The sequence below is a fragment of the Clupea harengus genome, chromosome 19 (assembly GCF_900700415.2).
Source record: "Clupea harengus chromosome 19, Ch_v2.0.2, whole genome shotgun sequence".
Lineage (NCBI taxonomy): Eukaryota > Metazoa > Chordata > Actinopteri > Clupeiformes > Clupeidae > Clupea > Clupea harengus.
The window spans coordinates 2,344,677-2,372,176 of record NC_045170.1 but is presented as its reverse complement, the minus strand read 5'-3'; the positions used below and the strand labels follow the sequence as shown (position 1 = coordinate 2,372,176).

Genomic DNA, 27,500 nt, shown 5'->3' with positions numbered 1-27,500 from the left:
GAGGAGAGGAGAGAGAGGAGGAGAGAGGAGGAGAGAGGAGGAGAGAGAGGAGGAGAGAGGAGGAGAGGAGAGAGGAGGAGAGAGGAGGAGAGAGAGGAGGAGAGAGGAGGAGAGAGGAGGAGAGAGGAGGAGAGGCCCAAACTCACCTGCTGGATCATGAGGAGAGAGGAGGAGAGGAGGCGAGAGGCGAGAGGAGGAGAGGAGAGGAGAGGAGAGGAGAGAGGAGGAGAGGAGAGGCGAGAGGAGGAGAGAGAGGAGGAGAGAGAGGAGAGGAGAGGCCCAAACTCACCTGCTGGATCACCTTCACCAGGTCCTTGAGCACCTGCCGGCGCTTGCGCACGTCCTTGTTGGTGATGACGGCCGTCGTGAGGTAACGCAGGATGTGGGGGCACATGGTCTGGATCGCGTTCAGGTACCTCAGAGAAACCACAGAACAATACAGATCAATAGGCCGATCAATATATCAATCCACAGAACAGCACACTCACATTGGAGATAGAGAGACATCGATCAATATGTCAATCCACAGAACAGCACACTCACAGTGGAGATAGAGAGACACTCCACAGAACAGCACACTCACATTGGAGATAGAGAGCCATCGATCAATAAATCAATCCACAGAACAGCACACTCACATTGGAGATAGAGAGACACTCCACAGAGCAGCACAGTCACATTGGAGATAGAGAGACACTCCACAGAACAGCACACTCACATTGGATAGACCGATTACCTAAATTTCCCTCGGGATTAATAAAGTATCCATCTATCTATCTATCAATAGATAAATCCACAGATACAAATCCATGTGTTTACTGTGCCTAAGCAGGATATTCTTTTATAACAGCTGACACACACACACACACACACACACACACACACACACACACACACACACACACACACACACGGCTCTGAAGCAATTTACACAATGGAACCTCCGTAACCTCCATCTCTAAGCACAATCCACCGCCTCACCCGGGAGAAACGCTTCATAAATGCAAACATCAAGGAAGAAAGTAACAGACTTCTGAAGTCTCTCTTTGTATGTTTCTATGCGCGAGTGTGTACCTTTCTGTGTGTGAGTGTGTTTCTGTGTGCAAGTGTGTGTGTTTCTGTGTGCGAGTGTGTGTGTGTGTGTGTGTGAGTGGGTCGGGTCAAACGGTTGCATTGACAGTAGCTTAAGGGCGGTCTTGCATCTCCCTTTGATCCTTAATGTGGCGTTTCACAGCCTGTCTGCCGTTCACAATAGACAGGCGGCTTCATAGCGAGTGGCGCTTAATTGAAAAGCTGGGCCGCAAGCAGTGGGCAGAGAGCTCCTCAAAAGACTGGGTGGCACTGCACAAGAGCATGGCAACCCAACCCACACTGCTGTCACGGGCGCAGGGCTGGGAGACACTGCGCAAGAACCTGGCAACCCAACCCACACTGCTGTCACGGGCACAGGGCTGGGAGACTGGGTGGTACGGCACAAGAGCATGGCAACCCAACCCACACTGCTGTCACGGGCACAGGGCTGGGAGACTGGGTGGTACAGCACAAGAGCATGGCAACCCAACCCACACTGCTGTCACGGGCACAGGGCTGGGAGACTGGCTGGCACTGCACAAGAGCATGGCAACCCAACCCACACTGATGTCACGGGCGCAGGGCTGGGAGGTACTGCACAAGAACCTGGCAACCCAACCCACACTGCCGTCACGGGCACAGGGCTGGGAGACTGGGTGGTACTGCACAAGAGCATGGCAACCCAACCCACACTGCTGTCACGGGCGCAGGGCTGGGAGGTACTGCACAAGAACCTGGCAACCCAACCCACACTGCTGTCACGGGCGCTGAGCTGGGCTCTGCATAGACGAGGCGATGGCGTCGCTAGACATTAGAAAGGAGCCAAATTCCACTGCGGGAACTCGCAGGATTGTGAAGTGGATTGCACTTTATGTGAACGGCCCATCGCTCTGTCCTTTTAGTTTTTTTTTTGGTTTTTCCCCTCTCTATTGCTCGTGTTTTTTTTGTTCCCACTTTCTCTCCCATGTTCTCGCTCACTTTCTCTCTCACTTTCTCTCTCACTTTCTCTCTCACTTTCATGTCTCTGGCTCTCAGAGCTCCGCAGGCTTGAATAAACCATCCCATAATAAAAACAAACTGCTCTACACACTCTGGGAGTATTTTTTCATCCGCATTTTTCGGTTTCGCTCCAATTAGCCCTTCTCACCTCCACTCTCTTCTCTCCTCTTTGATTGACAGGCCTCTTACCCCAAGATGGAAGAATTGAATTGGGTTGCTTGTTTTGCAGGCACTACCAGACCTAATAGTTGACGTAGCCTAAATACTGATATTTTCTAGCATCTATAGCGCATCCCCAAACACATACTGATACTGGCTGGAATGCTCCAGAGCCTCCTGAACCACTCAGGATGACCCCCCCCCCCCCCCCCCGTCTTGCATAAGAGCCCAGTTACTGTTGAAGGTCTGGACAGAGGGTTTCATCAGCCAAGAGGCGCCCCCTCTGTACTGTCTGAGACCACGGATGAGGGTAGCGCTGGGTGATATGGCCAAAATATGAAATCTTTTTTCAGTGTTATGGACGGATCACATACGTTTTTCTCATTAAAACCATACGCCGTTTCCCCAGTAACTAGGGCCATATGTGCATCACCTATCCCTAACATTACGGGGCAAGTCAACGGGGCATCGCTGTGTAAAACAACAGGCTTGGGTTGAGCCAATACGCTGCTAAATTGTTTGAACACCAGAATTAGGACCATATCCAGACCATACAATCACACAAGAATGCGACTTAATGAATGATGTCAATACCGAAGTTTGATCCCCACAGATATCAACATGCTGTTATTGAAAGGCCTATATAGGCTATCAATACAACATTAATATATAGGATATCAATACAAACAGCAGCGCATTGCACAACCAAACTTCATATAACACTCTGATGGTGTGGATCCAAGCTACGCTAACAAGCGATTAGCTCTTGCTAAGGATATGGTGCCATTCAAAGCAGTGGACAACGTGGGATTTCAGACACTGATGCACTCTTGTTATGTTATGGTTGTTATCTTATCTATTGACAGCTGATTACAACTCTGTGAAGCAGTCTGAATTCTTATTTTCCTACGAATGTACAAGTCTGAAAAGGGCACTTATGTGATTACATTATACTACACACCTGTTTACATGTTACTACAAGTTTTGAACTTGTTTTAAATTCTAACAAAAGGTGTAATAAGCAGTCAACCATGACAATGTCCACAGGCTGGTTGAGGTCTAGATATTCGTGATTGACCTTTCAAATTTGGGAGGAAAGATCGCAATTCAGATTGCGATAATTTTTTGGCTACATTGCGCTCTGTTAGCTAAAACACACATTTTGTGTGCCACCAGCGATTAAATACATAGAGACCACAAGTGCAATTTGTCGTAACTCTATGGTAACTCCAGATAAGTGCTGCCACTGGCGTTTGAGAGACAGCAGAGTAAGAACTAATCTGGAATTGGCAAATTAAACATTTTTCACATCGTTCCAAAACAAAAACACTAAATGAATGCCATGAATGTGATATTTGGCCCCAGCCCTAGGGGTGAGGATGAGGATGTAGTCTACTCACTGCGGCTGGTAGAGGAAGAGCTCGATGATGTTGTCTCGACCCTTGGGGTGGTTGAAGAACACAAACAGTGACCAGTGGATCAGCCAGGTCCTCTGCTGCAGAGACTGGAGAGGAGAGCTGACAGACTGGAGAGAGAGAGAGGAAGAGAGAGAGAGATGGAGAGAGAGAGGGGAAGAGAGAGAGAGTTGTGACTGAGTCTCCAGCTCAAAATCAGACCACAGAGGGATCACAATATATGACAATACTGGACAAGATGGAGCCACTCCAAAACACAAAGTGGCATATAATGCTAACTAGCATATAATGCTAACTAGCGCATAATGCTAACTAATACAGGGTTGAAAAGTTTTGGGTGTACAGAGCTTGCAATGATAAGTTAGAGGTACACAAACGCATCCAACCACAACAAATAACGAAGTCCCTGCGCTCATGCCTCATGTTTGCATAGATTCAATACAACATAATGCAGTGATGTACTAAACATCTGTGCGGTCTCTAGACAGAATGTGGAACTGCTTTCAACTCGTCTAGACATAATGGTTACCTATAAATGAGAGTGTTTTTTTTGGTAAGTGTGTTTGTGTATGCACTTCAAAATTACAGCCTTCTGGTCATTAATAATTCATGCCTGGTCCAAAAGCAAAACACAAATACGCTCTAAGCATTAGCACCAGAAATAACAGACCAAGGCGAGGATGCTAAATTGCTTCTCACATTCTCTGAATCCAAAGCACATTACTGCAATAACTGCACATTAACCTCCAGCAGATGGGTAATGTGTGTGTGTGTGTGTGTGTGTGTGAGTGTGTGTGTGTGTGTGAGAGTGAGTAAAAAGCTTCACCAAACACCAGCAAATTCCTACTGAACTTCCCCCCTGTGACGGGACTGAGTTACGTCACTAATGCAGGTCCAACACATCAACGGGCACTTTAAATTATGAGATGTTTCATGAAAAAAAAAAAAAGAAGAAATATTGCCTGTAATTGCATCTCATTAAACTATATTCTGCAACACTGCTAAAAGGTTATAGCTTATGATGCGTGTCCATCAAATTAAAGACTGAAGTCACAGTACGTTCCTGCCTGGCAGTTTAGCTATTTGGTTAGGCTAACTGTTAAATGAGGAAAACTAGCAGAGAGAGCTGGTATGAATGACCTCAAGCCACATGAGTAGCAGAGGAGGCTTGCACTGCAGTGTTCCCTGACCAGGCTTACAGGAACTGTGTCTGAGATGGAGATCAGAGGTGACCCAATACACTTCTGCTTTATACTTCTGAGCCTCCACTGAGGAGTCCAGCATGCAGTTACACACACACACACACACACACACACACACACAACAATGATGCTCTACAACTTTGAATTTAGCTACTGCAGGACTATTTCAATCTAATTAAATAAAATAAAGTAAGTCATCCAAAACTTAAAAAGGCACATTTTTTTGAGAAGAGAACAAGGATTTAACCAGGACCATGTAAGAAGGAGAAAGTGATGTGTTATTTAACCAGGACCATGTAAGAAGGAGAAAGGGATGCGTTTTAGGCAGAAACAGTGACGGCCGGCCGCTCACGTTGTTGTCGATGGTCTCCCTGAGGCGGGTCAGGTCCTCCATGGCTGCCTCCCAGTTCTGCATCAGGATCTCGGAGGCCAGTTTCCCCCACAGGGAGCTCAGTGCGTTCCTGTCGGTGGAGGGAACCTGACAGACCAATCACAAGCACATTTACTCACCAAACATGTGTAAAACGGTTCCGGACATTGGTTGCTCTCAAGCGATGGAAATGTATAGATTACATGCAGGCAACAGACAATAAATAGAGGTACATAATATATACACACAGTATATATACGCACTTCAAGTGTGTGTGGCAGTATAGACATCAATACGGTGTATTTTGGATACTAATGCAATGGTGACAATACAGTATGTAGGCCTACATTATAGATAAGTAAGATAAGTTCAGAGGGTCAATCAGCACAGGACTTGCATAACTAACTGCCCTTAATACTGAACCCCCGCATTAAAAGCATCTTTAGTATGTCTGTCTAGTATGAATGAAGATATGGGCTGCTGGCTGAGGATCAACATCATGGATGTTGCCATATAACAGTTAGTTTAGCCCTACAGGGTTTATTTGAATTTTTTCACCATCAAGGCAGCACTCTGACCACCTGATGTTTTAACATGGACCAACAACATTGTGCTCTCATTGAACAGTCTTGGAGGAGAACCGTTTGAACTCAGCACAGCAAAGACTTATACCCGTCACAAATGAGAAAGAGATTTACTTTTATGTCGGCAAATTATGCATCAACAATTGTTTGTTTCGCTAACTATCAGAACGCTTAAAGCAGGTGCAGAAGCAACCGGCAGCAGCCATAGAAGAGTTAGTTTAGCCCTGCAGGTTCATTTGAATTTTTTCACCACCAAGGCAGCACTCTAACCACCTGATGTTTTAACTGCACATCTGTTTTAACATCTGTTTACAGTTTAGTAGTGTCCTCTAGCTCTTAGCAGTCTCTCTGCAATGGCTTACGAAAGAGCAAGTCTGAAACGGCACACACATCTAACTCCGAACGGCTCCCGCACTCACCAACACTCGGAAGAAGTAGAGGTATTCCGCAGCACCTGAGTAGTTGCCACACTCATACTGAAACTTAGCATAGCGGTAAAGAGTGTCCAGGTACTCCTGACGGAACTGTGGATCAAACATATGAAAAAGTTACATCGGGACTGCAAACACGACAAAGGAACACATACGTACCGACTAACTATGTGCCTCAAATGTAAATATGCGGTGTGTGTGTTTGTGTTTAACAGACATTAGGCATAGAACAGAGAACGGGTTGAGAAGGTGGGATAACTTACACTGTGTTTCTCAGCCAAATAGTCAAACAGCATCCTCCCATCTCTAGAAAATACAAGGTAAAAATCAGTGAATATAACAAGAAGCTGATTCGTCCTGGTCAAATAACTAACGTTGATCAGAATCAGAATCATCTTTATTGGCCAAGTACATTTCCACATACAAGGAATTTTTCCTGGGTTTAATTGCTCTCAATGTACTTAAACTGAAAAATATGCATGCAACAGTTTAGGATAATACATAAATATAATATATAATAACAAAATATAATAATCTGTCAACTGTTCACTAGAGTGACATGGGATGGGATGGGATGGGCTTGACTTTGTGTAAGGAGAAACTTACCGTGTTGACTGCATCTGTCTGGTGGTCTCGGGGTCCTCAAACATCTTAACGATGGGCTCCGTCTCGGACTGCAGTTGTTTTAACTGAGCGACAACGGTCGTTCTCTTCTCCTTGAGCGCTGGGCACAGGAAGGCAACATACCTCATTATGTCTATACACAGCGAAGGCATGGGCTGTACTAAAAAAACAATGTGATGGGATTGTAAACAAACAGCATGCAAAGCTTGTCTCTTCCATTATTTTACTCACCGGGTGGAATTTCTTTGTCGGGTAACAGGTTTTTGTACACATCCATAGCGAAATCCACCATGTTGGTTTCGCTAAGCAAGTCCAATTTCCCTTGGAGTAGTTCCTTCTCATTGTAAATCTGTAAGCGAGATGACATGTATGTTAAGTAATATACATCTGTACTAATAATACATTTGTACACCTAACCCAGCAGGCCGACATTAATGTGTTACCCAAGTGATAATCAACTGACTGGGTGTAGCTGGCTAACATTAGCTACCCATTCAGCTATCGCTCAAACACCATGGGATGCCGGCTGGGTTGCCACAGTAGGGTAGATGCTAGCACGTGGAGGGAAACGAACAAGATATTGGGTCTCTAGAAACGGATTACCCCTCACAATGTCACCTATAGGTAAGGAAAGATAAACATACCTCTTTCACAGAAAGAAATTCCAATAAGGGAAAGACCAGATGCCGGTCTAAAAAGTGAGCGATCCTGGTAGTTAGATCGTAGTCCGCCATTTTGGAGAAAGAACTTCCCTGTCGTCTTCTTCTTCCCCTATTGGCCAAAGCCAGTCAATGGTGCACTGTAAACTCTACTGCCTCCTAGCGTCGCGGGGCGTAATAGTTAAAAGCGGACCCAATTTGGTATGCGTCCTCCTGAGTATGGATTTAATCCGCGTGGATGAAAGTAGTCTTGTGTTTTCAGTGTGGTGAGAGGAGTCAGCCTATGCCTGGCTCTGCACTTGCCCCCCAGGCGATTGCTTAAGCACTCAGGCTTTTCTTCACTGGGCACTTAATAGGTAGAGGCCAGCAGTATGACTAGGCAACAGAAACGGACCCTTTTTTTCAGATTGGCGTTCTCTTCCCCCTCTGGCCTTGTTATGTCCATTGACACTCATGTCAGTGCTTCAAAAAAATTGCTCAGAGCTAAAAATGAGCAGTGGGAGTCTATGTTTATGGTCTCCAGGGAGACAGGCAACTCACAGGTTTCCTGTATCATTTCTACTGTGAAGAAATGTAATGAAATGGCCGAAAGTTAAATTATGTTGACCGAAGTGCAAGTTATGTTCATTTACTTGGTGTTTGTTTCTCCCAGCAGCTTAGTAACTGCTTCATTTCACTCACTTCACTCTCGCGGTTCACCTTTTGGGGAATCCACTTCCAGTCTCACATGAGGATGTGCACAACAGCGGCGGACACACAAGTGCGCAGACGGCCACCTCTGCACAACAGCGGCGGACACACAAGTGCGCAGACGGCCACCTCTGCACAACAGCAGCGGCGGACACACAAGTGCGCAGACGGCCACCTCTGCACAACGTGCATAAACAGGCCTCTGTGAGTGTGCGTCAGGCAGCAAACCTTTACAAGAACCAGATAACACGTAGATCACACTGCAACTGCAGTCTGTGCAATGGACCCAGGCTAAGATAGAATCACTGAATCGGAGACATTTCAACATTTCTGAGAATATAAATGTCACACGGAAATGACACACACACACCGCGGATGACTGTGGTGCATATATAGTGATCAGCAGGCCCCTTCCCTTCAGCGTGGGCGGGCCTTGGCCAAGTCAAGATTGAGACAGACTGCAAGCTGATTTTCAAGCTTCAGAGCAAAAAAATCAGTTGGGTTCTCTCCCTCCCTCTCTCTCTCTCTCACTCTCTCTCTCTCTCTCTGTGTGTGTGTGTGTGTGTGTGAATTCAAGAACACTTTTATAGATTCCTTGAAAACCACTTTGTATGAGAGCCTTAATTCCCTCATCAGTTCTAAATCAATATTCAGGATCAGCTCACACACATCACACACACACACATCACACACACACACACACACAGACACACACACACACACACACACACACACACACACACACACACACACACACACACACACACACACACACACACACACACACACACACACACACACACACACACACACACACACACACAGTAACTAATAAAGTAATGAGCTCAGCTCTGAGTCCACACCATGGTCAGGACTGGATGGATCCCAGCCTCAGCTTCATCGTGTAGGCAAGCACAGCCCCACGCCAGACTCGACCTCTGAACCCTGGGCGGCGGCGTGCTCAAACCCATGGGTACTAGCGTCTGCCGCCGCAACACGATTCTGATGGTGTCGGGGGAGTGAGGTTTACTCACTGCAAAGCACTGTACCCGCTGCCTACACACACACATACACACACATACATACACACACGCACACACAGTAGCACCTCTCTTAAGGTGTCGGGGAGTGAGGTTTACTCACTGCACAGCACTGTACCCGCTCCCTACACACACATACACATACACACACATACACACACACACACACACACACACACACACACACACACACACACACACACACACACACACACACACACACACTACACACACAGTAGCACCTCTCTTAAGGTGTCGGGGAGTGAGGTTTACTCACTGCACAGCTCTGTACCCACTGGCTACCGTTACACTACCTCTGTCGACACACATCTGGGTTGACATGTCTGCCTGGACTGAAAGCTTCACCACACTCCACACTCCACACTCCAAGCACACAAACGCATCTCTGATCAGACGGTTGACTCATGGCTCTTTGAGGTCAAGAGATAATGCTTCAGGAAACACAGTGATGGATTCAATGAAGGAAGGTCATAAGGTCATAAGGTCATAAGGTCAAGTCAATTACTAACGTCACTCATTATCATGCGCATGTACAGCTGCCATGGTTACCCTGTGGAAACAGTGTAAATACATATCTAGAACTGGTGCATTGTGGGTAACTAAAAGCTGGGTAGTATTTTATATTGATGTTAAATGATGATACAAAAGCCACCGCAGTAACACAATTTCAGCATTTTTACACATCATTATTTGCCAACTAATGCTTAATTTATGCTACTCAGAGCCCTCTCCAACAAACCTCGTACGGGAATCTCGTACGGGAAGTTAGAAAAATGAGTAGGTGCACGACAGCCTCTCCGAGGTGCTCGGAGAGGGTTCGGAGAGAGCGGTTAATGTCGGAGAGGCGTTCCCTGTGTTCGGAGGGGCGTTCCCTATGTCCGACTCCGTGAAATCAGAGTAGCATAAATTTCGCTTAATCCTAAATGGGGGGACAGTGGTACAGGAGGTAGAGAAGTCGTTTAGTAATCAGAAGGTAATCAGAAGGTTGCTAGTTCGATTCCCTGTCGAAGCGTCCTTGAGCAGGACACTAAACCCCTAATTGCTCCTGATGTGCAGTGTGCCATCAGTGTAAATGTAAAAATGTGTATACATCCTTGTAAGTCGCTTTGGATAAAAGCGTCTGCTAAATGACTAAATCTAAATCTAAATGAATTGCATGGTAGCTGATCTATACTTACCCTGACTATGACCCAAACTTAACCAGAATCTCTGCCTGTTTATCCTCGTCCTCTCCTTCTTCTGTTCTCAGTGTCAACAGAAGGTTCCTTGATTGTTTATGAAGATCCATCAAAAGAAACTGGGACCAAATGTTGAGGGGGGGGTACCCTGGTGAGATATGTCCAAGTTATTTAATGGAAGTATAGCTGGTGAATAGTGTTCCCGGCGAGCCTCGCAGCAATAAACTGGAGCTTTAACAGGAGAGCGTGCCGGTCTTCCTGCCAACTTGTACACAGGGGGTTTACACCGCTCCGCACGTCTCTTGGCCGAGATAACAAGCTCATGGATTGATGCTGTTCTGCCTGTGGACCTTGGAAAATTTGCACGCCGCGCTAGACATGAGCATGGAGGGCAAAAGCAGTGCAAATCAGGTTGTTACACGGATAAAATGCTAACCTCACTCTGAAGGTCCTTTGACTCCTGTGCTCCTGTGTCTGAACTGATATTGGGTGCTGCTATCAACACCAAGAGTCCTGGGGAGCACACACACAAATGGATATCACTAGTCTATTACACACCTGTACTACGAGTCACATTGGATAACACTAGTCTATTACACACCTGTACTACGAGTCACCTTGGATAGAAGGGTCTATAACACACCTGTACTATGAGTCACCTTGGATAGAAGGGTCTATAACACACCTGTACTACGAGGCACCTTGGATAGAAGGGTCTATTACACACCTGTACTATGAGTCACCTTGGATAGAAGGGTCTATAACACACCTGTACTACGAGGCACCTTGGATAGAAGAGTCTATTACACACCTGTACTACGAGTCACATTGGATAGAAGAGTCTATTACACACCTGTACTACGAGTCACCTTGGATAGAAGAGTCTATTAAACACCTGTACTATGAGTCACCTTGGATAGAAGAGTCTATTAAACACCTGTACTATGAGTCACCTTGGATAGAAGAGTCTATTACACACCTGTACTACGAGTCACCTTGGATAGAAGTCTATTACACACCTGTACTACGAGTCACATTGGATAACACTAGTCTATAACACACCTGTACTACGAGTCACCTTGGATAGAACACACCTGTACTACGAGTCACCTTGGATAGAAGAGTCTATTACACACCTGTACTACGAGTCACCTTGGATAGAAGGGTCTATTACACACCTGTACTACGAGTCACCTTGGATAGAAGGGTCTATTACACACCTGCACTACGAGTCACCTTGGATAGAAGGGTCTGCCAAATGAACGCATGTAAATCCACACAGAGCCTGGATGACCTGTGGTTACCCACTATTCATTGCTACGAAGGCCTTCGCAAGGGTGGACAGCAGGCTGGGACCCCTTCTAAAGAGGATCTATGGCTCGTCGATGGCTGGTGCTGATGGATTTGAGGATTGGATTTTGGGGAGATTTATTCCAGGATGTTATGGATCATTCATGAGATATTTTCTCTTTCCGGGGGGGGTTATTGATGACTACTGGGCATCAGGGACCGGGCTGGTTATCCAAGGTCCCTCTCAATTCACTAACACCCCCCTCTCCTCCCTCCTCTCTCCTCCCTCCTCTCTCCTCTCTCCTCCCTCGTCTGCCCCCCAGCTAGTGACCTGGGTATCGATCGAAGGCCACCATCATTAGGAACGTTTTAATTCTTTAAATGGACTCGCAGGAGATGAGGTACTGGGACAGAGAGGTCATCCAAAGGGACACAACACACTTAGTGCAAACGTGTGGTTGTGTGTGCTACATTAGAAGACATTCAGAGGGACACAACACACTTGGTGCAGACGTGTGGTTTGTGTGTGTGTTACATTAGAAGACATCCAAAGGGACACAACACACTTACATTTAGTCATTTAGCAGACGCTTTTATCCAAAGTGACTTACATATGTGCGACTTACAATGTATACACATTTTTTTTACATTTACACTGATGGCACACTGCACATCAGGAGCAATTAGGGGTTCAGTGTCTTGCTCAAGGACGCTTCGACAGGGAATCGAACTAGCAACCTTCTGATTACTAACCGACTTCTCTACCTCCTGTACCACTGTCTCCCCTTAGTGCAGATGTGTGGTTTGTGTGTGTTACATTAAAAGACATTCAGAGGGACACAACACACTTAGTGCAAACGTGTGTTTGTGTGTGTTACAATACATGACATCCAGAGGGACACAACACATTTAGTGCAGTAGTGTGGTGTGTGTGTTACATTAGAGGTCATCCAGAGGGACACAACACACTTAGTGCAGACGTGTGTTTGTGTGTGTTACATTAAAATACATCCAAAGGGACACAACACATTTAGTGCAGATGTGTGTTTGTGTGTGTTACATTAGAAGACATTCAGAGGGACACAACACATTTAGTGCAGATGTGTGTGTTTGTGTGTGTTACATTAAAAGACATTCAGAGGGACTCAACACACTTAGTGCAGATGTGTGGTTTGTGTGTGTTACATTAGAAGGTCTACAGCTTCTCCATTAACCCTTCATAAATGTGACGGTTAAGAACCACATTAACTCTATGATCAGACACCTCACATTAGGGCTGAACGATTTGGGAAAATAATCGAATTGCGATTTTTTTCTCCAAATATTGCGATTTAATATGCGATTTTTTTATTTTATCCAAATTTTTTTCCCAACAAATCGTAATGAATGCTTTAAATATGACCAACACAATATTAGATACATTTAGTGTAAAATATTATTTCCCACATTTTACATTTTTATTTAACTGCTCATTACAGAATCAAAAACAACAAATCGGTGGCTTTGCCACTGGGTGTTACACATAATCAGCAGATGTCATTATTCTACAGTGATGTACTTTGTATTCCATTTTGCACTGGGGTAAAAAAAACTAAGAAAAATCTGGATCCCCTGTCTATATCATATATACACAGATAGAATTGACAATAGAAATGGACTAAACTTGATACGGGAGCTCGCTGGGATTTCTCCTTTGAAGAAAATGCCCTCTGGAGAATGAGGATGATTCCTCCGTCTTCACATGTCTTCTTCATCATCATCATCATCATCATCATCTTCATCTTCTTCATCTCTTTTATCATGGGCACACTACACCTGTTCCTTTCAATTCCACATTAACGTAAAAGTGTGCAAAAGCACAAATATACAATTCCACATTAATATATATATATGCACAGTGGTGAGGATTAATGATAGAGATGTGTAAGAGAGGCTGTTTCCCATGCTTCAGGCCATTGGAAGATAGAAACACTTCACTTCCTCAAACGTTTCTCATAAAATGCATTCTCCTGGTAAAAGCATGTTTTGAAATTCTGAAACATTTATGTATTTATGCTAACACCTATGACATGCTGTAGATGTACTGTAGGCATCTTTCTTAACCACCACAGTCATATGCAAATGCATTATGTTCATACCTCTACCATGCAATTGCCTTGTATTACCATCTTCCCTGCCCATTTTGAAATGTTAAATAACTCCCAGTGACTTAGAATAGGATTTCATCTTCTCATCACCATCTTTCAAACTATTATGTCACAGAAAGAAATTAGTCTTGCCGCCATGGGTAATGTAGTTTGACTCTGCACTACAGATTGCCGTAGTATGTTTTATAATTAGGCTATGAATCTCTGTTCTCTACCCTTTGCGATGTCCTTGGCTATCTACTTTCGATGTGTTCATAAACCTGACGTTCGTGGATTACATAATCAGCAAATGTTTTTGGCTTTCCATACTCAGAGAAAGATTTTTTTCTTACATCTTCTGAAAAAGAGTGACCAATTAATTTCAGAGGTCTTTCACGTGAGTCATGTTTGACAAAACAGCTAAACTACACTCAAGACTACCGATGTTTGGAACAAGAACATTCTTCTTCTCCGAGTAAACTCAGATGAAGACATCTTAAATTTAGTCTGATTTAAATAAACTTTAAAGATAATCACGACCACCATGTTTGGTATGCCAACATTAAAAATTCTCCTCTTTTCATGTCAAGGAAATGTTAAAGCACGCTGCGTTTGCTTCTTTTGCAGCACACTGAAATAACCTTTCATACTGAGTTGACACAGTAGGATACTTATTTTTTTTCTGAAGGCGTCTTCCAAAGCATTAAAGTGGATTTTCCCCCCCCCCACAAACTCTGGGTGTCTCTGAGGCATATTGCATCAAAGAGAAATGTAATTAAAGCAGTTTATGGTCTAGTGGGTTTTGCGGCCCAATAATGTGGCCAGCCACCACTAAAAAATAATATGCTTAGGGACAGGGGTTCCTGGGCAGCATGAATCACCACAGTGGGTGGGGAGGGGTGAGGAGAGGAGTGCCCACAGCGCACACAGTCTGCAGTCGAGATTGCTCTAGGAGGAGGAAACCGTGCCCCAATATGATCTCTGTTGGGTCCTGTTGGCCGACTGGCGAGTGAGCTGGGCGTCGTTTTACACGGACACATGAATGTCTGAATGGGAGAGTATCCAGCTAGCGTGCAACATAATGATCGTGTACAGCGTGCAACATAATGACCGTGTCCAGCGTGCAACATAATGATCGTGTCAAGCGTGCAACATAATGATCGTGTATATAGCGTTCCCCATCGATGCTTATACCTCTCATTAACATGCCTAATAATAGCCCTTGATTAACTCCAACATCCACTAACGACACACACCTCGGGAGGCTGGCGTGCTGCCTTGTCTTAGTAGTTTAGTTTCACATCCTTGTCAGCGGAATGCCGTCTGTCAGCGCCATGTTCAGCAGCACACACACACACACACTCTCACACACACACACACACACACACACACACACACACACACACACACACACACACACTCACACACACACACACACACACACACACACACACACACACACACACACACACACACACACACACACACACACACACTCACACACACACACACACACACACACACACACACACACACACACACACACACTGGGGCAACAGACACTGTCAGCGCCATATTCAGCAGCACACTAAGCTGTAAATAACCAGGGGGGAGGGGAGGGGTGGGGGAGGGGAGGGGTGGGGTGTTTGCTCATCCCTCATTTACTTGTGTAAACACCCTAGCCCTAACTGCATCAAGGGTCTCCGCTGTGCGTGCGCTCTTGATTTAGCATCAGTCTGCTGTCTGTCTGTTGTGTCCATGTGCAGCCACTGAAGGGCATCGCTGGGAATTAATGAAAGAGCGAAAGATGTAAATCTCTGCCTTGCCTGGGATGTTGCTTCAGAGAAGGGGCCTTGGTGGTGGTGGTGGTGGAGGAGGAGGAGGTGGTGGAGGAGGAGGAGGAGGAGGAATTGTGCAGGACAGTTTGTAGCCAAAACATGTGCAACACACTGACACTTTCATCAACATAACTGAGCATATAGCTCAACCGATTATACCAATAAACCTTACAGCTATCACCCAAAGCCTTCACAGTGAGCGAGTGCTGTGTTTTTATGCTGAAGGAGGAAACATGAACAGGACGACACAGAGCAGTGTTTTACTGTGAGGGCAGGCTGTTTTCACCAATCTTCCTTGGTGCACAATGGGCTCAGATGTGACAGACACATGGCCTTGTTTACGCACAGCGCCGAGCTGGAGACATGCGTCTGGGGGCCGGCTAAATTGTTTGCGATTCTGCTGAGTGTGTTCTCTCTGGGCGGTCAGCAGAGCTTCTTTAAGGAGATCAGGAGGCATCTGAGTGAACCGTTTTGGCGTCCGTGCAGCGTAGCTACAATGTCTGCGAGCCTATATGCTGGGTATTTACATACTGCTGTGGAATGAGGTAGGTGGCCTATGCTAGCTGTAAAATGGGTCTCTGGCACAGGAAAAAAATGCATACAAATTCAGAGCGTTACCACTGGGGATAACTGCTGTACTTTCCATAAACATCTGACTTTCAAGTCTGGATTTACATAAAAATAGATCTGTATGTGCATTTCCCTGGAAAGTTTTTACACAATCCATCTGGCTGCTGCGAGACCCAGAGTATGTGCACACCTTCCTTGAAGATGTACCACCAGTTGCGAACATAAGTAGGTCAACTGGTATGAAATTCAATCATTAAAAGAAAACTTTTTTTTTTTTTGGGCTGAACTTGCTGTGCAGTACCTCAGTGACAAACGAGGGGAAATACTGGGGTGGTAATTACAAGACAAAGAAAGGAAACTATTTTTATCTGGGAAAGCTTCCTTTTGTTCAGCCTCACAAGAGACAAACAGAAGATTTTTTTTTATCTGAAAGCTGCACGGATGTCATGCTGTTTCAGATTCTTGGGATGAAAGTGGTGGGGGAAAAAAATCCCTGCATCGTGTCAGCAACACGTTAAAACAGGGTCGATACAAAATGGAAACTTTTCATTTTTCTCGTGAGGAGTCGCGCTACGACGGTAGCGTGGCCCCTTCCACGCTGCATAATTACCATATAAATCTGCGCCGAGGTAAGTAAAGCTGTCCCGCCACAAAGATTAATGTCATATATAACCCCCACTGCTAAATTATACATTCCCCCAGAATTATTGCACCTGAGGTTATGAGATTCCACACGACGTGGAAAAGGCTCCGTTTATCCTCTCATTTTCATCGTCAACACCGTTAGCTGATGACACAGCGCTTTTGAACAGCATTCTAATGCCGTTGGAACGAGAGTGACCTATTGGTATCTCGTAGCAGTGGATAAACTGAAAATCAAGAACCCAGACCATCCAATCTTTAACGACCTTGACCTACCCGACCTGTGGAAAAGCGAGGCAGGCCTGACAGAGGCCCAAGTGTACAGAGCCCAGTCATACTGTTATCCTGTTAGCCTGTTATTTGATGTCATCAGTGCTGGGGGAAGGTCCTCCATCATTGTTTAATGACATTATATTGAAGGTCCCTAGACATAGATGGCTTATCTATAGGACCTTCCTGGTACTATGTTGGAAAACATTTAGTTGTGAAGTGTATTTCTTCTTGCTTAATGGTTAAATCACTATTCTATGTTTGTGTAGATGTTGTGGGCAGTGGTGGTAAAGAAACTGTTATTGGTTTACCTTTCTCTTCTTCCAGTCTGGTGCGGAAGAACCAATGACTGTAGGAACACTCATTTTCTACATTTTCTTTACAGTTATTGAGGTAAACAGACACAGGTTTATCTCTGTAGGGGTCTTTTCCATGTTGTCAGACACTTATAATAACATTATAGTGGTTTACTTTGACACGGATACTTGCCCCACAGGATTACATTGCATAGCTGTTTTGCGGTTGCCGGTTATAGCATTCTAACTCAATACTGGACCGATTTCGATCGTTTTTGCCCCTAGTAAGAGTCCTCAAATGTGGGACCAATACATGCCTGTGTGAAAGGCCAGAGTATATATCTGTTATAAAATATATTGTTGGTTGTGTACACTGTGTCAATTTCATAAAATTCTCAAATTTAGAACCATAGTATATCTGTTATAAAGTCCCACTCATCCTCATATTCACTAGACAGCTCTCAAAACCGCAGAACGTACCTCACAGATTACAGATTACTGCTTCACACACTATCAGTGTACAGCCGCAACATCCACAAAGTACAGTTCCTTACATTTTCACCCAGAATAAGATCTACAACAAACATTTGAGACTATTGTGGCCAGAAATGTAGTCATTTAAGATAACACACTTTTCTTGGAACGGAAAATATCTTGTTATTTCACTTGATTCCTGCTCATTCTTTCACTTCATGTAAATCATATTAAATGCAGTAATAAGGTACATCTAGTCTTTTTTTATCCGTTTGTTTTTTCTTGTCCTTAGCAACCAAATGACTCCTTGTTTCTATGGTTATGCTGTTCTCTCTCTCTCTCTCTTCCTCTTTCTCTCTCTCTCTTTCTCTATCTGTCTCTGTCTCTTGGTGACTGGCTCGACTGGACAGCAGGGAGGCGGAGAAGAGGAGGGAAGGAGGAAAGGGAAGAGGAGAGGAGTGGAGAGGAGAGGGAAGAGGAGGGAAGGAGAGGAGAGAGGAGAGAAAAGAGGAGAGGAGGGAGACGAGAGAAGAGAGGAGAGAAGAGGAGGGGAAAGAGAAGAGAAAATAGGAGAGGAGGGAGACGAGAGAAGAGAGGAGAGAAGAGGAGGGGAAAGAGGAGAGAAAAGAGGAGAGGAGGGAGAGGAGAGAAAAGAGGAGAGGAGAGAGACGAGAGAAGAGATGAGAGAAGAGATGAGAGAGGAGAGGAGAGGAGAGGAGAGGAGAGGAGAGAAGAGAGGAGAGGAGGGAGATGAGAGAAGAGAGGAGAGAAAAGAGGAGAGGAGAGGAGAGAAAAGAGGAGAGGAGGGAGAGGAGGGGAGAGGAGGGAGATGAGAGAAGAGAGGAGAGAGGAGAGGAGAGGAGAGAAAAGAGGAGAGGAGGGAGAGGAGGGGAGAGGAGGGAGATGAGAGAAGAGAGGAGAGAAAAGAGGAGAGGAGAGGAGAGAAAAGAGGAGAGGAGGGAGAGGAGGGGAGAGGAGGGAGATGAGAGAAAAGAGGAGAGGAGAGGAGAGAAAAGAGGAGAGGAGGGAGAGGAGAGAGACGAGAGAAGAGATGAGAGAGGAGAGGAGAGAAAAGAGGAGAGGAGAGAGACGAGAGAAGAGAGGAGAGAAAAGAGGAGAGGAGGGAGAGTGTGGGACCCACGTGGGCGGCGAGGCGTCGGCATCAGCAGCGGGCCGGCTGTCATGCTCCATCCGGTGGTGGCGCCATGCCGTGTGCAGAGCGGAGCGAGACGCGTGGGGAAGTTACTCATCCCCCTGCCTCCCCTCACACACGCCCCCAGGGGACGGCAGACGCATCATTAGCCATAAAGACAAGCGCCACCGCCGCAGACGGACTCAAAAGTCTGCCATAATTGCTGCACAGGGATATAGATGATATTACACCCCCCCCCCTATCCTTTTCATCTGCCAACGTGACAATACGAGAAGAAAGGGAGGATCTCACAAGCAACGCCAAATGTCTTGATTCAGTTTAGAGTTGAGGGCTGTGTTTAGAGTTTAGAGTTAGGGCTGAGCTTTTTCTTCTTTGTTCATTTAAAACTTGTCATTTCTTTTTTGAGGTGGGAAGTCTTGTCAAGGCCTTCCTGTGTAAAAATAACACTTAGCCTTCATGTCTCTCTCTCTCTCTCTCTCTCTTTCTCTCTCTCTCACTCTCTCTTTTTCTCTCTGTCTCTCTCTTTCTCTCTGTCTCTCTGCATACTTTTCCTGCTGTTGCTATGCAACTAACTCGTGGCAACAAAATTCATTTGTTGGACATACCATTAAACAGCAAGGATTTAAGTTGTAACAAATTTGATGTTTTTTTTCCCCTACAAATAAAAAAAACAGCGGGCAATTACAGTAGTGAGACGAAGCAGCGTGGTAGATTTTAACGAGGCCTTGGGTTTTGATTTGACTCGTGTCTGCGTGTAGTGCAGCCTTTCAGCTCACACTCCTTTAAGCTCACACTCCTGCCTTCCTAGACTCCTGAAACATGTAGATGTAACACAATCTGACGGCTGCTGATCACTGAATGTGACAATCAAATGTAATAGGCGATGAAACTTAATACCCTCTCTCTCTCTCTCTCTCTCTGTTTCTGTTTCTGTTTCTGTTTCTGTGAATATGTATCTTTGATACAAGCATATGTCTCTCTTTGTTCTCTCTCTGTATCTGTGTGTGTGAGTGCATCCCTGTGTGTGTTAGTGTGTGTATGTGTGTGTTTATGGATACATGTATGTGGGTATGTTTGATACAGCTGTCTCTCTCTCTCTCTCTCTCTCTCTCTCCCTCTCTCTCTCCCTCTCTCTCTCTCTCTCTTTCTCTCTCTGTCTCTCTCTCTCTCTCTTTCTGTGTGTGCACCCTGTGTGTGTTAGTATGTGTTTATACATGCGGGTATGATACGTCCATATCCCTCTCTCTCTCTGTGTGTGTGTGTGTGTGTGTGTTTATGCATGTGGGTATGTTTGATACAGCTGTCTCTCTCTCTCTCTCTCTCTCTCTCTCTCTTTCTGTGTGTGTGTGTGTGTGTGTTTATGCATGTGGGTATGTTTGATACAGCTGTCTCTCTCTCTCTCTCTCTCTCTCTTTCTGTGTGTGTGTGTGTTGGTGTTTATGCATGTGGGTATGTTTGATACAGCTGTCTCTCTCTCTCTTTCTCTGTGTGTGTTTGTGTGTGTGTGTGTGTGTTTATGCATGTGGGTATGTTTGATACAGCTGTCTCTCTCTCTTTCTGTGTGTGTGTGTGTGTTTATGCATGTGTGGGTGTGTGTGTGTGTTTATGCATGTGGGTATGTTTGATACAGCTGTTCCCCAAGTAGGCGGTCACACCCAGACTGTTGACCCTCTTTGACCCCGGCGTCAATTCAATCTCATTTCCTGCGAGCCGGGGCAGTGAATGATTACCGGGAGTGATTCTTGAGAGGAGGGTGAAGGGGAGCGGAGGGGAGGGGAGGGGAGGGGAGGGCAGAGAGGAGGAAGTCAATCCTGAACATGCCCCCAAGGCAACACGGCCCACATTCATCTGGAAGAGCGTATAATGGCCCTGCGGAAACACACACACACACACACACACACACACACTGACCAATGGCTTTTCTAAATTAGCATTGACAAGTCCTTTAGGAAATTGCTTGTGCCTCTGAATCAGTAGACTACTTTGCATTCGTGAGAAACGTTTGGCTTTAAAGGTGGAACATTTACATGTTTATACTTTACATGGTTACTTGTTGATACCGACATTCCATGGCTGAAATATTCTCACGTGAGTGTAACACACAGATGGTGAATCTTCACAATCCTTCTGCTGAGTCTGTGTGTGTATATATATATATATATATATAAAGACCTTCTCACACATCCAGGAGTTGGACACATACGCCACAGCCAATGACAGTCACACAGGCATCTCCCCTTCCCTCCCTAAGCAGTGTGAAATCGGCCTGCTGCAGCGGAGTCTTGTGAGAGTCTTGTGGGGAGAGATAGTGGGCTCTGCATGCACATCTCACGTACGCTCCCAGTCGCTCTCATGCACATCTCACGTACGCTCCCAGTCCCTCTGCATGCACATCTCACGTACGCTCCCAGTCCCTCTCGTGCAGATCTCACGTACGCTCCCAGTCGCTCCCAGTCTCTCTCGTGCAGATCTCACGTACGCTCCCAGTCGATCTCACGTACGCTCCCAGTCGCTCTCGTGCAGATCTCACGTACGCTCCCAGTCGCTCCCAGTCTCTCTCGTGCAGATCTCACGTACGCTCCCAGTCGATCTCACGTACGCTCCCAGTCGCTCTCGTGCACATCTCACGTACGCTCCCAGTCGCTCTGCATCTCACGTACGCTCCCAGTCGCTCCCAGTCGCTCCCAGTCGCTCTCGTGCAGATCTCACGTACGCTCCCAGTCGCTCTGCATGCAGATCTCACGTACGCTCCCAGTCGCTCTGCATCTCACGTACGCTCCCAGTCGCTCCCAGTCTCTCTCGTGCAGATCTCACGTACGCTCCCAGTCGATCTCACGTACGCTCCCAGTCGCTCCGAGTCGCTCTGCATGCAGATCTCACGTACGCTCCCAGTCGCTCTCGCCATATTTGGCTCGGCCATATGCTCACTGGATGGCTTGTTTAGTTTGAATCATGAGACACAGCTAATAAAATAAACCCAGACTGCACATCCGGTTGTTGGGCTGTGTGTTTGTGTGTGTGTGTGTGTGTGCGTGTGTGTGTGTGTGTGTGTGTGTGCACGTGCGAGCACTCCTCTGTCCGTGCCCTGGCAAAACTGCAACGCTCTGCTGAGGCTAATCTGATCCTGCTCCCTGTAAGCAGTTCTATTGTATAAGCTGCAACACACAGCACTCCCAGCACCTAAATCAAGGGGTCTATTTCAGCTGGCAGCAGCTATCGGCTGCTTTGGCTCACACACACACACATACACACACACTACACACACACACACACACTACACACACACACACACACACACACACACACACACACACACTACACACACACACACTACAGATAAAGCTGACACCTTCCTGTGATTTCTATTTCAGTTATACTCTCTGTTCTGCTCTTAAGGGTAAACGCTGTATGGGAAGGGGCTGTGTGTGTGTGTGTGTGTGTGTGTCTGTGTGTGTGTGTGTGTATGTGTGTGTGTGGGGGGGTGATATTGGTGGTGGTGGGCTATTATCCTGGGGTAGATTGTGTGTATGTGTGTAGATTGTGTGTGTGTGTATGGGTGTAGATTGTGTGTGTGTGGGGAGGGGGGGGGGGTGATATTGGTGGTGGTGGGCTATTATCCTGGGGTGGATTGTGTGTATGTGTGTAGATTGTGTGTGTGTATGGGTGTAGATTGTGTGTGTGTGTGTGTGTGTGTGTGGGGGGGGGGGTGATATTGGTGGTGGTGGGCTATTCTCCTGGGGTGGATTGTGTGTGTGTGTGTGTGTGTGTGTGTGTGTGTGTGTGTGTGTGTTTTGGGGGTAGGGTATTCACGCAGTGTTGATTTGAGATGAGGAAAAAAAAGTGTTTGGTGTGGATCTGTGCGTTTGAAATATTTGCGGTGCGTCTGCCATTGTCCTGCCGTGCTGAAGCACTGCTATTTGCATGTGGCCTTGACTGCAGTGAGTCACAGTTTAATGGGCTCAGCTTCATGATGAAAAAGCGGTGTATTGGCAAGGGCACAATATTAATGTGTCACGTCACAGTAGTTTAAAATGACAATCCTGTTTTCACAAAGTCAACGACTCATATGTTATATATATATATATATATATTAAATCTTTTGATGAAAGCAAGAGAGAGAGGGATAAATAGATGGACAGACACACAGATTGATTGACAGATAGAGAGAGAGAGAGAGAGAGAGAGTGTGTGTGTGTGTGTGTGTGTGTGTGTGTGTGTGTGTGTGTGTGTGTGTGAGTGTGTGTGAGAGAGAGAGAGAGAGTGTGTGTGTGTGTGTGTGTGTGTGTGTGTGTGTGTGTGTGTGTGTGTGTGTGTGTGTGTGTGAGTGTGTGAGAGAGAGAGAGAGAGAGAGAATTATAGTCCATATCATGCAAATAACAAGCAAAGGAAGCTATTAGGGCTGCGTCTGTCAATATCCCAGGAGACGACAGCTGGTGAACATTTTACACTCAAGGTTGCAGTGGTTTGAAGCTGTGCGAAGGAAGAGCTCGCTTTTTGGCACGATACCAGGATAAGATCCAGACCGTCTGTGGTAGCCTACTTAGTTCACAACTTCCGCCTCGTCCTCGTCAGGGGATAAACGCGGGGAGGGTCCAGATGGACTCCCCCCTGCGCGGAAATTTATGGAGCCATAAAGTTTAGCAGACTGCCTTGAATACGCAAACGCCTTCCGTCTGACCATTTCACCTTTCCACATAGAGACCATGAGCAGAGTCGACAGGATGACTCCTCCGAGAGTCAGCAGGCTTAGTCCCGCGATAACACACCGGTCCAGGTGGGCACCCACGCGGGCGTTCGCGCGCTCCAGCGTCTCCATCTCGCGGGCAGACACGCTGTCGGGGTTGACGGTAACGTCCCTGGGGATCGTGTACGAGATGACCACCAGAGAGATGCCCGTGACCAAGAACGTGACCGCACATATGAAACCGTAATCCGTTGACTTCCCCGAAGCCTCAAAGTCGAGGTCTTCCTCGGGCAAGTCCGAAAAATCTGGCAAGACCTCTTGGAGATCGCTCGAAGACGTGTCACACAAACAGTCATAGTTGCATTTATCCGGCAGTCGTGGACTGCTGAGGTCAAGTTCAGCATTAACATTGACACAAGCGAAGGAAGACTCTAAGTCTTTCTCTCTGCACACAATAGGCGCTTTATCCTGATCGTTCAAATCGCAGAGTTGGGTAGTCAGCGTGGCCGCTGTCCAGGGTACTGGATTTTCCTGCTCCTCGCAAAAAAATGCCTTTTCTTCGGAATTACTTCTTTGGAGAGCAAGTTGCGATTTTGCGAGGGAGCACTCAAAGCCACATATATCTGACTTGTCAAGATGCAGGTTAAACCCTTGCCAGTCAGGTTGACTTTGATGATCAAAGTAGAAGAGTTCCAAATCGGCCATTTGGGCATTTGCGTTTTGTGTCCTGAGCACTCAGTTTAAGATAGGTCAACCATCCCTAAAAATGAAACAAGAAAATGATTAGACTGTCGTTTTATATCAGACAACACTTTTGAAAATCCGGTACTAATTTTCTTTCAACCTTTGGGTTGTCTGTTAAGAAAAATGAACAGATTACAATGATGGGAGATTATCCTCGAAATTATGTCTCTTTTGACGGCATCATTAATTCAACATCACAACAACATTAATTAAAAACATAATTATCTTATGAATAAACATAACACATAAGATAACAGAGGTTACATTACATTCAAATGTCTAAGAAAGTAAGATCTTAACACATTATACTCCGAAATGAATAAATCCAAAGCATAGCCTACTTCACGTACTTCACGTATGTCGGTATAGTCAGAGTAGTTTTGATGACTGGCAGTCCAAAACCTCCGTCTTCACATGCTTAATCAAAATGTTGTTTCTAAATTACATGTCAACAAAACCGAGAGAAGAAGAAAATAATGTCAGGTCGATCGTTGCATGTGAGATGAGCCACGGTTAAATATCGTATCCCCGCGGGCTCGCGGAGGCATTTCGGGCTCCTCCGCCTTAAGACTCCGCCAGTTTCCTCCCACGCGAGGAGCTCCGGAGCTGAATTAACTTCTGTGTTCCTCAGAGGGACCGAATCCAGTGCGCGCGGCGCTAACGAGTACAGCTGAGCGAGAGACAGCGAGAGAGGGAGGGAGAGAGCGAGAGAGAGAGAGAGGGAGGGAGAGAGAGAGAGGGAGGGAGAGAGAGAGAGGCGGCATTGTGTGTGTGTGTGTGTGTGTGAGAGAGAGAGAGATAGAGAGGGAGAGAGAAGGGGGCGGTATTGTAAGGGACGAAGTCAACAGAAATATCAGTCTCACCAAATAAGTGATATGTCAGTTTGATTTTATTGTTCCCAAATCTCAATGTGAAGCATGAACAACTAAGCACTGCAGCAAATAACGAATCGGAATTCTTATGAGAAGTATGCAAGGGTATGGTCATCTTTGTGTCATGAGAGCATTCAGATACTTACGAGCACATGCTATTCCTTCGTGTCAACATTCAAACATAGACTTTTTAAATCGTTAAAAAACCGAGAACAAATACGGAGTACTCTCCGTCCCTTCTACAGCTCGTTTACTGACCTTGCCATTTGTGATTCCACATGCCTGCGATCCAACACTGTGACCCTACACGGTGTTTTGCATAAATCAGCGCAGTCGAGCATAGCATAGGTCATAATTACCTAACGCCTCAATGAGTTCCACCCGCCGTTCCGGCGCTTGCTTGGGATGCTGCATGTGGCGCTCTGGCACACACACACACACACACACACACACACACACACACACACACCGGGAGATGCGAGGAGGCTCGGGTTATACTGGGTGGCCAAGGCTTGCGAGTCACATCAGTGCTTGAAAGGTGGCTACACGCTACAGGCTGTCTTCAACACTTGTGGGTTGTCACAGGCTGCTGGATGGAGAGAAGGAAATAAAGAAAGGGAGAGACAAGGGGGAGGGAGAGAAGAGGAGGAGGAAGAAGAGGAAGAAGAGAAAAACAGACATGAAGAAAAGAGGTGGATGTGTATGTGAGTGTGTGTGTGTGTGTGTGTGTGTGTGTGTGTTTGTTCATGTATGTAACACTTAACAGCACATTACCATGCGTTCCGGTGGGGAGATGTGGGAATTTTTAAGCCCCAGATGGCCTCTTTCCCTCATGACAGATGGAAGACAGACATTCCCGGCGGTTCTTTCCCAGGGAGCGCTTTTAATGTGTGAATGGCTCCAGAGACGGGCAGCCATGCTTCCACACACACACACACACACACACACACTCACACACACACACACACACACACACACACACACTCACACACACACACACACACACACACACACACACACACACACACACACACTCAGGGCAGCCATGCTTCCACACACACACACACACACACACACACACACACACTCACACACACACACACACACACACACACACACACACACACACACACACACACACACACACACTCAGGGCAGCCATGCTTCCACACACACACTGCTAACAGTTGTCCATCGTCATGACACCGCTAGGGCTGTAATGTGCACCACAACCTCATATGTTATCACGCGTATGGACACACACACACACACACACACACACACACACACACACACACACACACACACACACACACTTGTACACTCACACATGACATAAACACATAAACATACACTCACACATTACATAAACACATAAACAAACACTCACACAAAATGTAAACACATGAATATATTTACACAAATACACCCATACATATTCATATGCATACACATACATGAGAGAAAGAGAGCGAGAGAGAGAGAGCGTGCGAGAGAGGATTGCACACATGGACACACACACAAATGCACAAAGTCTGACACATCTGAACGTACACGTGTGTGTGTGTGTGCGTGAGTGTGTGTGTGTGTGTGTGTATGTGTGCTAGTGCAAATGGCAAAGGTAGCTGATTCCTCGGCAGTGAAGGTCGGAGGCGAAGCGGAGCTCCTTTGAGCGTCAGTCATAAACCTTAGCGACTGAACAGGCCGATGCCTTGCCATGCAGGTTCTCCTCCAGTTTGTGCAGTTTTGTCAATTCTTCCGCTGAAGCGTCCACGGCGGGGGGATGCGTGAGCAACAGCTGTGTCCCTCGGCTGCTTCCCAGGGCTGTCTACAGCTTCAGGAGAAATGGCAATACCAGACCGCCCACAGCTGAATTTCACATTCAGGTGTCGAGCTGAGATATACGGGGCTTGAAAAAACAAGATTCAGAATACCGTTGCTTTATCATACAAAAACCTTGAATCTCACCAGAACAGCTGCATTTCCTTAAATCTCACAAGAACAGCGGCGTTTCCCGCTGGACAGCTTATTGGACAGCTTTGCTGGCCTCAAATCAAAATCTTTTCAGCTATTGGTTCAGTTGGTTCCTGGTGATGTT

At 46.1% G+C, this 27,500-nt stretch overlaps 2 protein-coding genes across 2 annotated transcripts in view; both read right to left on the bottom strand.

Annotated features, from left to right (window-relative positions):
• The window catches only part of LOC105890392 (eukaryotic translation initiation factor 3 subunit E-B), an 18,366-nt gene extending 10,727 nt beyond the window's left edge, over positions 1-7,639 (bottom strand). Inside the window, exons 1-8 of the mRNA XM_012816416.3 lie at positions 7,500-7,639; positions 7,087-7,204; positions 6,838-6,955; positions 6,495-6,537; positions 6,220-6,324; positions 5,199-5,324; positions 3,630-3,754; positions 290-416 (exon numbers count right to left, since the gene is read on the bottom strand). Of these exons, the coding sequence (XP_012671870.1) occupies positions 290-416; positions 3,630-3,754; positions 5,199-5,324; positions 6,220-6,324; positions 6,495-6,537; positions 6,838-6,955; positions 7,087-7,204; positions 7,500-7,589 (852 nt within the window). The 5' untranslated portion in view covers positions 7,590-7,639. The remainder of the gene's footprint in view (positions 1-289; positions 417-3,629; positions 3,755-5,198; positions 5,325-6,219; positions 6,325-6,494; positions 6,538-6,837; positions 6,956-7,086; positions 7,205-7,499) is intronic.
• Positions 7,640-23,408: 15,769 nt separating this feature from the next.
• LOC105890371 (transmembrane protein 74) lies at positions 23,409-24,614 on the bottom strand. The gene has a single exon (XM_012816390.2). The coding sequence runs from the start codon at positions 24,489-24,491 to the stop codon at positions 23,643-23,645; it is 849 nt and encodes a 282-aa protein (XP_012671844.2). The 5' UTR covers positions 24,492-24,614; the 3' UTR covers positions 23,409-23,642.
• Between the last annotated feature and the right edge of the window lie 2,886 nt (positions 24,615-27,500).

What these genes read in the sequence shown, in the direction of transcription:
- LOC105890371 (XM_012816390.2), bottom strand. Translation starts at nt 24,491, where the DNA reads ATGGCCGATTTGGAACTCTTCTACTTTGATCATCAAAGTCAACCTGAC.